This window comes from Scylla paramamosain, chromosome 16 (assembly GCF_035594125.1).
Source record: "Scylla paramamosain isolate STU-SP2022 chromosome 16, ASM3559412v1, whole genome shotgun sequence".
NCBI lineage: Eukaryota > Metazoa > Arthropoda > Malacostraca > Decapoda > Portunidae > Scylla > Scylla paramamosain.
Genome location: NC_087166.1, coordinates 14,537,820 through 14,551,657, shown reverse-complemented (window position 1 = coordinate 14,551,657; position 13,838 = coordinate 14,537,820). Strand labels below are relative to the sequence as shown.

At 39.1% G+C, this 13,838-nt stretch overlaps 1 protein-coding gene across 1 annotated transcript in view; it reads right to left on the bottom strand.

Moving 5' to 3' along the window:
* LOC135108103 (large ribosomal subunit protein mL38-like) overlaps positions 1 to 12,238 on the bottom strand; it is a 69,129-nt gene extending 56,891 nt beyond the window's left edge. The window contains exon 1 of the mRNA XM_064018768.1: positions 11,868 to 12,238. Within this exon, the coding sequence (XP_063874838.1) occupies positions 11,868 to 11,997 (130 nt within the window). The 5' untranslated portion in view covers positions 11,998 to 12,238. The remainder of the gene's footprint in view (positions 1 to 11,867) is intronic.
* Between the last annotated feature and the right edge of the window lie 1,600 nt (positions 12,239 to 13,838).

Below are 13,838 nucleotides of genomic sequence, written 5' to 3'. Positions count from 1 at the left end.
TTATTTAGATAAAGAAATGATGGAGAAAATTATAACAAGCATGATACAACCTAAATTGGAATACACAGCAGTAGTTTGGGCTCCACATAGAAAAAAAAAGATATACATGAACTAGAAAGAATACATAGGATAGCAATAAAGATGGTGCCAGAATTGAAAGACTTAAGCTATGAAGAAAGACTTGAAGAAATGGGATTACCAAAAATAAAAGAGAGAAGAGAAAGAGTAGACCTTATAACAATGTACAAATTAGTAAACAATATAGAAAGAATAGACAGAAATGATTTGGTACCACAGGTGTAGAAGGGAGAGAGATAGACAAGGGCACATGGGAAGAAAAGTAAGGAATGAGTGGATGTTCAAGTGACATCAAGAAATACAGCTTCCTGTAGAGAACTATTGAAATCTGGAATGATTTGAAGGAAGAAGTGGTTGTGGCAAACAGTATACACATTTAAAGAGAAGCTGGATAAATATGGTTATGGAGACAGGACAAAATGAGCCTTACCTTGTGCCCTGTACAATACAACTAGGTAAATACACACACAGTTCGTGGCCAGTTGCTAGGAAATATCTGCCTGTCACTGAACAGGCTCTCAGTAGTGCCAAGTTATTAAGTAATTTTTGGTGACCAAGTGGTGATTGTTGTCGTTTTTGTTGTTGCTGTTGTTATTATTATTAGTGGCAATAGCAGTAGCTGTAATAATAGCTAACAGCATATTCATACTGACACACACACACACACACACACACACACACACACACACACACACACACACACACAACAGTAAAAGGGGGAACAAAGGACTCATTAAGACCAGCCAAAGAAACAAGGAAGAAGAGAAACAAAAAGAGGTATGAGGTGGGAAGGGATTGAAGCTTAAGAAAGATAATGGGAATTAAGGGAGAGGAAGATCAAGTCACCAATGGAGGAGGGAAGAAGGGAGGAAGAAGTGAGGTTACATGGTAAAGTAAGGTAAAGTAGGACATGGGAAAGATGGACGTGCTGAGGAGCGGTAAAGAAGGGAAATAGAGTGGGGAGTAGAGAAAGAAGGAATTAGAGACAGGAAATATGAGAGAGAGAGAGAGAGAGAGAGAGAGAGAGAGAGAGAGAGAGAGAGAGAGAGAGAGAGAGAGAGAGAGAGAGAGAGAGAGAGAGAGAGAGAGAGAGAGAGAGAGAGAGAGAGAGAGAGAGAGAGAGAGAATTTTATTAGTAGTAATATTATTAGTAACAATATTTGTGCTTAGTGTACCACTGCTTCAGCTCTACATCTATAGCCATAGGCATACAGGCCTAGGCATCTGTACTATGAGCGCATTAGATGCATGGTAATTATCAGATACTTTTTTTCAAGAAAAAAGTCCGTCTAACGTGCTGGCAAATAAGGTCATTTGAAATCCTGGTTGTAAGACCACCATCATGGAAATTAGATGTGGTTCTGAAGGCTCTTTCGCTGGCACCATTCAAACCCAAGGACCACATCTTTTAGAAATCTCATCAAGAAGTCCCTTTTCCTGAATTCATTAGCAACTGGTAAGAGAGTCAGCAAATTGCAGGCCTTGTCCCATAGGATAACTTGGCAAGGTGATGACATGCTAATCTCTTACTTGCCAGAATTTGTAGTAAGGACTGAAACAAACTCAAACCATCTCCCCAGGGAGTTCTGGATTAAGAACCTGGCAGTCATGGTGGGCTGTGATGATGAACGTGTACTCTGCCCAGTCAGAGCTTTACGCATTTTAAAGGAGAGGACGAGTGAGGTAACACTCAGACCTAGGAACCTCTTTGTCTCTTCCTCAGACAGATCCAGGCCACTTTCAAGAAATGCCATACCTTATCTCCTGAGGGAAACTATTCTAGAAGCTCCTTGCTCCTTGCAGGAGGACTTTATAATGCCCCTGAAAGTAAGGTCTCACAACATTTGGGGATGTCACCACTCTCAATCTATGACATAACAAATCTGTGACAGCACTACTCAATGCAGCCTCATGGAGAAACCCTTCAGTGTTCGCCAAACACCACTTTCAGGATGCTGAGTGAACGAACAGCAACACATTTTCCCTTGGTCCAATAGTCGCAGCAGGTGACATTGTGAACTAAGGTGGAACTGAAAGGGACATGCCATGCCTTTTCCACTTAGCCATGCTTAACGAGTTATGAGGTGATAAGAGCATGCCCTGCCATGCACCTCCTGTTCCTGGTGCCCCAAGACATGCTGTAAGTATTGGGGCTCAAGTGGTCACTCCTAGACACACACCTAGGTTTCTTACTCTGGTTAGGTATCTTTTTTTTTTTCTCTCTCTCTTAAAACATGCACCCTCCATCTGTAAGTGTGGAAATCTTCCTAAGTCATGTGAAACAGATTTGGGAGACAAATTATTTTTCAAGTATGAAAAATATTTTCGCACAGTTACCTGCTTCACATGACTCAAACTCATCTTCCTTCCCTCTGCATATATCCTGAGCAGAAAAAGAATGGCACAGCTGTCTGAGCAGGGTTGGTGAATGGAGGGTGAACGGAGGTATCCTGTTTTCTTTGTACCCCCTCTCCCTCCATATATATTATGAAGGGTTTTTAAGGAGTTTTTGATTTCTGTGATCAGGGACAAGTCCAGGACTCTATTCCTAAGTCATGTGAAACAGGTAAGTGCAAAAATATTTTTTATACTTGAAAAGTATTTTTCTAGAATCCTTTCCCAGACTTATAACTGGTCTATTCTCTTCCATTATTTTGCATATACCTTTAGATACACCTAAAATCTAAATATAAGATGTGGGAGAAGTGGCCCCATCCTTCAGGGGGTGGTGTTCAGGGGAGCAAAGTCATCCCCCCTCATCTGCACCTCCAGTTTGGTTAGGTGATGTTAGGTTTTAAGTAATGGTAGGTTAGATTAGTGTTCTTAGAGGGGGCTCCAGGTGGTGTGAAGCCCCCTAACCTAACCTGAACACTACCCTAAAGGACAATAATTGGTAAATGTTTACTTCCTTGCCTGTTTCCAGTTGGGAGACAAATATTTTTTTTCTGGTATATTTCGGTGTTTTAAATTAATCTGCTAACCCAACCTATTCTAACCTACTCTGGAAATCATTTTTTCCCTCCCCCCCGTAATAACAGCTGATTTTCAATGAAAATTATTTACAGAGTACTACATAGCATGCCAAAATCAATCTGGGAAAAAAAAGTCCTCACAGATAACACATGCATTATAATATCATTGTTATCCCACTCCTCTTGTAAAATAATGATTTGCTAAATTAACGAGTAATAAATTAATGCAAAACACACCAAAATCTGCCTAAATTTTCATCACAGATAACACACATGCTGTTGCTCAGAATCACTCGATTTCATCCCTCAATAGGGCCAATTTCCGTAACCTAACCAATCTAAGCTAATCTAACTTAGCTTAACCAAACCAAACTATACCACACCAAACCTAACCAAACCTAACCTATCCCAACCAAACCAAACCTAACCTAATGAAACTTTTTTTTTTTTAAGTAGGAGGGACACTGGCTAAGGGCAACAAAAATCCAATAAATAAAAAAAAGCCCACTGAGATGCCAGTCCCAGAAAAGGGTCCAAACCAGTAGTCAAAAATTGAAGGATAAGTGTCTTGAAACCTCCCTCTTGAAGGAATTCAAGTCATAGGAAAATGGAAATACAGAAGCAGACAGGGAGTTCCAGAGTTTACCCGAGAAAGGGATGAATGATTGAGAATAGTGGCTAACTCTTGCATTGGAGAGGTGGACAGAATAGGGGTGAAAGAAAAAAGAAAGTCTTGTGCAGTGAGGCTGCGGGAGGAGGGGAGGCATGCAGTTATCAAGATCAGAAAAGCAGTTAGCATGAAAATAACGGTAGAAGACAGCTAGAGATGCAACATTGCAGCAATGAGAGAGAGGCTGAAGACAGTCAGTTAGAGGAGAGGAGATGATGAGACAAAAAGCTTTTGATTCCACCCTGTCTAGAAGAGCGGTATGAGTGGAAACCACCCAGACACATGAAGCATACTCCATAAATGGACAGATAAGGCCCTTGTACAGAGTTAACAGCTGTGGGGGTGAGAAAAACTGGCGGAGATGTCTCAGAATGCCTAACTTTATAGAAGCTGCTTTAGCTAGAGATGAGATGTGAAGTTTCCATTTCAGATTATAAGTAAAGGACAGACTGAGGATGTTCAGTGTAGAAGAGGAAGACAGTTGAGTGTCATTGAAGAAGAGGGGATAGTTGTCTGGAAGGTTGTGTCGAGTTGACAGATGGAGGAATTGAGTTTTTGAGGCACTGAACAATACCAAATTTGCTCTGCCCCAATCAGAAATTTTAGAAAGATCAGAAGTCAGACATCCTGTTGCTTCCCTGCATGAAATGTTTACTTCCTGAAGGGTTGGACGTCTATGAAAAGATGCGGAAAAGTGCATGGTGGTATCATCAGCGTAAGAGTGGATAGGACAAAGAAGTTTGGTTTAGAACAGGGCTGTGGAGTCGGTACTCCAACTCTGACTCCTTGATTTCTTGTGTATCCGACTCCGACCCCTAGGTATAATGGTTTTTAAAAATGTATGTCATAACTACAGGCAACCTTTTAACCCCATATCTGTAAAGGTTTGAGTCAAAGGATTATAGCTGCTATTGTGGTTTTTCTATTGTTTATTTGCTTAAAAAATTACATAAAGGGCTATGACAAAATGAAAATTCTTTTGAATTGAATAAATTAAAGAAAAACATGTAATATGCTCATATATTTCTTGATAAAAAGAACTTCTTTATTATCATATACCTGTGGCACAGATTAATCAAGGAATGTTAAGTTTGTTACAAAAGTACAACATTTATTTGATTCAGGCAAGGATGAAAGCCTTGATATCTATATACTGAGAATTTCAAACTATGACAAAGCAAAAATCATTAAATGCAATTACAAGAAATAAATATAGAATATAGAAATATTTCCAAGGTGAAAACCTAAAATTTATTAATAACTTGCCCTTAGGAACAAAATTGCCTCTGCCAGATCCTCTTTCAATGGAGCCCTTAAATGTGTTTTAATTATTTTCAGTGCAGAGAACAATCTTTCCATGCTGACCTGAGTGGATGGCATAGATGTTACAATCCTAGCTACACATTTTACTATTTCAAGATAACAAAGAATGACTTCATGTACTGTAACTTTAGATGAACAATCATATTTTTCTACTTCTTTTAAACATCTAGAAAATCTTCCTTAAAGTTCACTATCTTAATATCAAAAGGCTGCGCATGCACGTTTACATGACAATGCTTTGCTCTCAACTGTTCAATGTTAGCTACATATTTTCAAAAATCTGACTCTTCATCAGCTGAAGAGGATGATAAAGATTTGATACTCAAATCTTCATTTTATGGTTCTGACTTTTCAGGCAGTAGCCCTTTTATCCAAACTGCAACATCACAGAGGGCCTCTTTTGCTTTAGCAAAATTCAGTTAAAGTTTCGGTTCATTGGATCCATGTAGAGAGCAGCTAACAAGGTCTCATTTTCAAGCAGCAGACCCTCTCTTTTTTTTCAATGAGGATACAATTCCTTCAGCTATTTATCTTTCAGCTTCGGATAGGTGAAATATAAGTTTCTTCCACTCCCATAGGAATGTACCAGAAGTTAAATCCTCTGCTTGCAACTTTTTGGTGACTGCATAAGGGTGAACAAGCAGAGCTTCTAATTGTGATGCCTCCCTCCATTGACTTTCAGTCAGTGAGACATTGGGATTATCAATGTCTTCTAGAAAGTGTTTCAGTTCAAGCAAATGTTTAACCATCATATATATATACTGCCCCAGCAAGTTGCTTGGTTCAAAATAGCTCCTTTTCCTGCATGTCTCTGGAGGATAGTATCAATTTTAGACTAAAAGTCCTTGCTGCTGTGGCTACTTGCCTCAGCTTACCTATCTGAGCAGCTGCATGCCGCGCTTTCAATCCATCTCTTATTGCTAGTTGCAATGTATGTACAGCACAATGCATATGGTTGATTTGGCTGAGCTCAGATGCCTCCTCAACATATCATCCAAAGTGTCATTTTCTTGTTCTATTTCTACTGTTTCAGTTTCAGAATCTGCATCAGTTATCTCCCCTTCAGTAGTGACTTTTCCTTCTTCAAATTTATTAATCCTTTCTATTGTGCTTAACATATCTGAAGCATTGTCAGTGATGATGCATAGAATCTGGTCTTTCTTAATTTAAAAATCTTTCAAAATTTCTTCCACTAATTTTTGAAGATAAATGCTGTCATGATGTGCCTTGGTGTCCTTTACTCCTAATGTCTGAGTTACCGTTTTCTTGTTTTCATCAATAAATTTAGCATTGATGGCAAAATAGTTAACCCTATGACGAGTGGCAGCATCCATTTTAATGAACATGAATCACCCCTTAAGAGTTTTTCAAAGCTCTTCCTTTTCTTTCTTGGCTTCTCCAAGTATAAGTTTTCTGATACTTTGTCTTTCCAAAGAAACTCTAAGTTTCTTTGCTATTTCCCCATTTAGGCCTAGAAAGGCTGGTTGTGAAAAAAAAGTTAAGGCCACACCATTTCTTACAAGATCGATAAGGTGTTTCTTAAACTTTTCTCTGGTCATATGGTTGATTTGTCTGTAGTAAAGAACCTTGTAATCAATGCTTTTCCAGGTTGTCCCTCAGTAGATTTGTTTTGTGCTGACTTTGAAGTAGTTGGAAGATTTTTATTGCTACTTGTATCTTTCTCATTTACAACTTCCAAATTTTAGGGAGGAAACGTTGCAAATGTCTTTTCAAATTTGAAGCTCTTGTTGGAGCATTTTTATCATTGCCAGAAAAAGAGCTGAGTTAAGTTTCACACAATCTTTCACCATCATGGTCTTCTATCATACACTGACACAAAATGTTTTTCATCTGTAGTTATTGTAAAATATTAAAAAAGACCAGACTTGGGAGTTTAGATTTCAAACCCATGTTTTCATACAGAACCTCAAACCATAACTTCCCAACAACTATCCATACCGCCGATCATTATCCTTAACATTCCACATTTAATTTATTGTTTCTCAATACCACCCTATGGATTCTGAAGATTTAAGGAATGTTTTGCCTATGGGCGGGATGTACTCTCACTCTGCTGCCATGTGTTATGGCTGTGTGTGCTGCTCTTGCTGTCTAGTGTGACTCGATCAGCTCACAATTCTTCTGAGGCACTGATTATTTATTTATTTCCAAAATTTACCATCTGAATTGAGAAATTATGCAGACATGTCCACTTGGTAGCAAGGGGTGGAAAATCAGCTGGTGTGGCATTTGTTTACGTTCTGTTCTATTGTTGATAGGGAAGTATAGCCTTTGCAATGGCACTTCCCTAGTTCCTCACCTTTTTTTCTTTCCTTTGTTTTGTTTCTCGTCGTCCTGTGACAGATAGCAGCACTGATATGATTTTCTCATTTTCTCAGGTGGAAATATAGTACGTGGTATCTTTAAAAAGTGGGATTTTTGAGAATTATGTAGTCTCTGAATTTATATTGAGGTCGGAGTCGGAGTCAGAGTCGGGATATGTTTACTGACTCTGACTCCACAGCCATGGTTTAGAAGGTCATTGATGAATAATAAGAAGAGAGTGGGTGACAGGACAGAGCCCTGAGGAACACCACTGTTAATAGATTTAGGAGAAGAACAGTGACCGTCTACCACAGCAGCAATAGAACGGTTAGAAAGGAAACTTGAGATGAAGTTACAGAGAGAAGGATAGAAACCATAGGAGGGTAGTTTGGAAATCAAACCTTTGTGCCAAACTCTATCAAAAGCTTTTGATATGTCCAAGGCAACAGCAAAAGTTTCACCAAAATCTCTAAAAGAGAATGACCAAGACTCAGTAAGGAAAGCCAGAAGATTACCAGTAGAGCGGCCTTGATGGAACCCATACTGGCAATCAGATAGAAGGTTGTGAAGTGATAGATGTTTAAGAATCTTCCTGTTGAGGACAGATTCAAAAACTTTAGATAGGCAGGAAATTAAAGCAATAGGACAGTAGTTTGAGGGATCAGAATGGTCACCCTTTTTAGGAACAGGTTGAAAGTAGGCAAACTTCCAGCAAGAAGGAAAGGTAGATGTTGACAGAAAGAGCTGAAAGAGTTTGACTAGGAAAAGTGCAAGCATGGAGGCACAGTTTTGGAAAACAATAGGAGGGACCCCATCAGGTCCATAAGCTTTCCAAGGGTTTAGGCCAGCGAGGGCATGGAAAACATCATTACAAAGAATTTTAATAGGCAGTATGAAGTAGTCAGAGGATGGAGGAGAGGGAGGAACAAGCCCAGAATCGTCCATGGTAGAGTTTTTAGCAAAGGTTTGAGCAAAGAGTTCTGCTTTAGAAATAGATGTGATAGCAGTGGTGTCATCTGGTTGAAATAAAGGAGGGAAAGAAGAACCAGAGTTATTGGAGATATTTTTGGCTTGTTGCCAGAAGTCACAAGGGGAGTTAGATCTTGAAAGATTTTGACACTTTCTATTAATGAAGGAGTTTTTGGCTAGTTGGAGGACAGACTTGGTATGGTTCCTGGCAGAAATATCAAGCGCATGAGATTCTGGGGATGGAAGGCTTAAATACCTTTTGTGGGCCACCTCTCTATCATGTATTGCACGAGAACAAGCTGTATTGAACCAAGGTTTGGAAAGTTTAGGTCAAGAAAAAGAGTGAGGAATGTATACCTCCATGCCAGACACTTGCTTGGCACACAAAGATGGGTCTTTGACGAGGAAGCAGTAGTCATTCCAAGGAAAATCAGCAAAATACCTCCTCAGGTCCCCCAAACTAGCAGAGGCAAAATGACAGAGACACCTTTGCTTAGGGGGATCCTGAGGAGGGATTAGAGCGATAGGACAAGATACAGATATGAGACTGTGATCAGAGGAGGCCAATGGAGAAGAGAGGGTGACAGCATAAGCAGAAGGATTAGAGGTCAGGAAAAGGTTAAGAATGTTGGAGGTATCTCCAAGATGGTCAGGAATACGAGTAGGGTGCTGCACTTAACCTAACCTAACCAAACTTAACCAAACCAATAAGCCTAACCAAACCAAACTGAATTAATTCATAAAACACCTTACCTGGCTAGTAAATATTTATTTTCTTGCCCATTTTACTGATGCTTCATTTTTCTCAAAGAAACAGGAAATAACCAAGAAATAATGATCCATGCAGCCACCACACAAAGACATTAGCTAGATTGATTCAAATTCAAACTGTGTCTCTCTTCTTCGACGAAACAAAGTTTCCTGATAGGCTGAAATAAATAAGTATTGTTTTTATTGGCCCACGGCATTGTCTTCATTCAAGAGTATCAATCAACGTTAATTATTCTGTGCAGGTGCACTGAGGCCACTCACCCCAGCCCCACACACATGTACAAACACAGTCAGCCTCACACGCTTGACAGTTGACAATTTAATGGGAAGCAGGGTGGTGTGTTGTTCTGAGCAGTTGCCCCTGACGAAATGTGGTGTCGCTCTGGGACAGGGTGGATAAAATTTAAAAAAGCACTAGTGGTGTTATGATAAATTTTCAAGGCATATATATATATATATATATATATATATATATATATATATATATATATATATATATATATATATATATATATATATATATATATATATATATATATATATATATATATATATATATATATATATATATATATATATATATATGGGGTTGAAAATACTCAGATGAAAGGGGGTAAGAATTGCTGCTGTTCCATGAGAAAGAAAAGTAACATATACTCAATAATAATCTATCCTAGCATTACCTAACTGGTTGGGTGACTTTGCCCCCACATGGATGCCCCCCTTAAGGACAGAGGCACTTTTTCCTCAACTTATATTTGTTTTAAGTGAATCTGAAAGTATATGCAAAAGAATAGATGAGAATAGACCAGTAATAAGGCTGGGAAAGGATTCATACATGAAATTAATTTTAATTGTGATTAACATATTACAAATGTATTATATTAGTATATTACAGATGGAATTTGCACCTCACGGGTCTGAGATGTTGTACTTTTTATTATGCATTTGGCACCTACATAACAATTATTCAGGACTGAATAACTATCATCTATGAATTAAATAGACCAAATACTTTTATTTATATATTTTCTGTCTTGAAACTATAGAAAAGCATGAATTATTCATGTAATTTTTCCATAATTAATCATTCTAAGACTAGGGTACATGAATCTCTCAAAAGTTCTTGGAAGGGTGCATGAACTTAGAAAAGATTGGGAATCACTGTTGTAGATGGTGCAAATTAATTTTCAGTTCTGGTGCAGTTTAACATAATACACCCATAGCACTTACTATCATGCTCAAGTTGTAGATCACATAATTTGGAGCATTTCTAATGGTTACACCATATGGCACAAATAACAAACTCGCAAACACATTTTCAAAATTTATCTCGATTTTTTCGCTCTTGTCCTTCCTCTTGACTCTGCATTGGCTCAGTCAGTACTGTGTATGTTAGTATGTTTGTATGCAGGTACTGTGACTGCATTACGCCGCCACAATAGCTAGTCCCATGGGAGGTATTTTATTCACCATTGTATTATTGACTGATATTTTTGTTGCACTGGATGCAAATGAATTATCATATTAATATGTAATCAAATAAGGATTTATGCATGACACATTTGTACAGCATGTAGTGCCACCAATTCATTCAAATGGCCTACGTAGTTTAGAATTAGTCCATGTGTAATCCTCTGTGAGGGTATGAAAGACAGCAGGGGAGCTACCATGTCAGTTTTACCTTTATCATGGTGTCAGGCAGGTGTTTCTTCTTGACTTTTTCCTGTGCTACAGTGAGAAACCCATGGATTTGTACATCTTAATTTTACAAGTACTTCCAAATCATTCCTGTTAGTGTGGTGTGCTGGTGTAATATTAGGTTAGATTAGTATCTGTAGGGGGATGTATGTGGGGTGAAAACCCCCCAAGCAGTTCAGGTTAGGTTATGTTAGAAACCTTAAGGTTGGTCCATGGAGGGCAAAGCCCCCCAGCTAGTTTAGGTTAGGTTAGAGACTTTGGTAAATTTATAGTTTAAGCCATTACACACTACGTGGTAATAACCTACCTCATTTTGTTCTTCTCACTATTCACATCATTTCTAATGATTACACTACTTGTCGGAAATTAATAAAAACGCCACAATAGGCCTGGGAATGCACAGCGCTCTCAACTTTTTCCAAGTCCACAGGTAAACATAAATGGGTAATTTCCCCAAAATCTAGAGAAATCTAAGGAAATTTCCCTAAATCTAGGGAAATTCCCTATATCTAGGAAAATACCCCAAACTCTCCCTCTCGCAATTTGACAAGACATTAAGAAGCACCTAATTTAATCTAATCTAATCTAACCTAACTTAACCTAACAACTGAAGTTCAGGCAACAATACACCATTTATGTTTACCTGTGGACTTAGAAAAAGTTGAGAGCGCTGTGCATTCCCAGGCCTATTGTGGCGTTATTATTAATTTCCGACAAGTAGTGTAATCATTAGAAATGATGAGAATAGTGAGAAGAACAAAATGAGGTAGGTTATTACCACGTAGTGTGTAATGGCTTAAACTATAATAATACCGAGACTTTAGAGGGGGGATGCTTTGCTGCCAACCCCCTCCCTTCCCCCCCCCGCTAGGTTAGGTTAGGATAGCTTAGAATTTCCCGTTTTCAAAATCCGCCGTTTCTCATTCTTAATCTTTTAAGGAATATAAAAATGCCTTATTTTGGCTTTCCCCACCGAAAAATCACGCATTTCCACAAGCCCTCTATGCTTGTTGAAGACAAGGAGAAAATCAAGATTCAATTTTACCAAATTTTCTTACCTTCAAACCTTTCCTGAAGTGTCGGATAGACATTATGAATAATTTTCTTCCACCATTTAGATCTTGTCACCTGAAGGGATACAGGCTTTGTCCCCCCTAGCAAAGAGAACGAGTGTTTGGCTGCCCACATGTCACAATGCCCTTCACACCCGAGAACTGACTTTGTCTGTCCTTTCGAATATTTAGTAGAAAGGAACTGTTTCACGTAGCTGAGGGACCTGCAATCCTGCCACTGCTTCCCTGCGTAATGTCACCAGATCTGACCACCCTCCTTTGAGAGATGTGGTTAGTCTTTCCCTCACCGTACAGCACCGGTAACTCAGTACCCGTGTTTGTTTACACTGATGGGCTGAGGTGGTGCATACTGCAGTGGCAATTTGACAGGCGTGATGCGCACACACAGGCTGAGTTACATAATTAAGAAAGAAAAGTACGTATGTAATTGATAGTGTAAAACCTATCTACAGAAAAGTTCAACTGAATATTATTTATTCCAATATCTCTATTATAAAATACGGTAAATATTAAAAATAGGCACGCGGCCCTATTTCTTATTTTCTTCGGCTCGTACCCCATTATAATGTTGGGGACCTGGTGAGAAAGCGGGGTTTTCGGGTGGGGAAAGCTAGAATAAAGCCAAATTCCGTTTCTTATCGCCAAAAATATAGGAAGCTGTTTACTACTGCTGCTGTTCTTGTTGTCATGGCCGCCATGTACTGCCGCAGCAGCAGTAGGCAGCTTCCTATTTTTTTTTGGTGGTAAAAGGCGGTATTTGGCTCTATTAAAAGACGTCTTCTTCAGTTCTCATATTATGGGCTTAGATTTGTAGCTCCTCGGAGCTACAAATATTGTCAGTTGAATAAAAGTAATCGTATAAGGTCGATTCTTTGCTTTTTTTTTTTCTGATCGAAGGAAAGAGACGGACAGACACATTGGTTATTCTTGTTTAATGGTTGTTACATTTAAAGAAGAGGCATATAATAATATGCCGTAGCCTGGTTAAGACATTCTGGATCAAAATTATGCCTGATGTTGACCAAATATGATTAGTAAAACTTATTGGATGGTACTGTACATACGGCAGTTATGAAATGAAATGTCAAAGCGTTTCTTTGCTGGTATTTTCACACTATTTCCGCGTTTTGGGTGCGTTACATCTCTTAGGTATCCCTTTTTATTATTTATTATTTGTCTAGACAGACTGCAAGTATTATAATATAACGAAATGTGGTTTATTATTGGCGCTTATGGAATGAAGCAAGGGGAAACTGTGATGTAGGTAGCACGTCTAGCAGCTGTGCAGGTCACAGATCATTCAGATTCCGCCATTGTGAGGGAACATTCTATCCAGTGTATCGCTTCTTCAGACCTGTCTTACTTTATCACCTGTGCAAATACAAGTCACTTTACAGAGTATTTTAGTCATGAATTGGTTGTATCAGTCATGACCTCACACTGCATTATGGAATTATACCAGAACACAATTATGTGTTGGGCCATTCAGACACCTTTAACTGCCCCGCCAGAATGCCACATTCCGCATACCGCTGGAAGGCTAGACTATCACGCTCACTGTAAGCAAATGTTACTATTCACTTAATTTGAAACAATTCACGCTACATAGTTTCAATAATGATTTTCACTCATGACTGACTTGTATGCAGATGATTTTGTATGTGCGAGATTTTACTGAAAACAATACACGCACATCGGCTTGTTTTCACGTAACATGTTTGCATCACTGTCCGCAAGTGGCTGTGACTTTCGCTCCGCCCTGCTGCCCGCCCACGATTCTCGCAAGCCCTTAGAAAGCTTGCGGCCCGAGGCTATACTCTGTTCACGATCGCTAGAGGCACAAGCCCCTCTCTCACGGCGGAGCTTGGCGGGCCCTGGATGCTATCCCCATTGGGTGGCGGTGTCCCGAGTTGTGGCGGAGGGTTTGACATTGTTTTGGTGACTCGATAAACACTG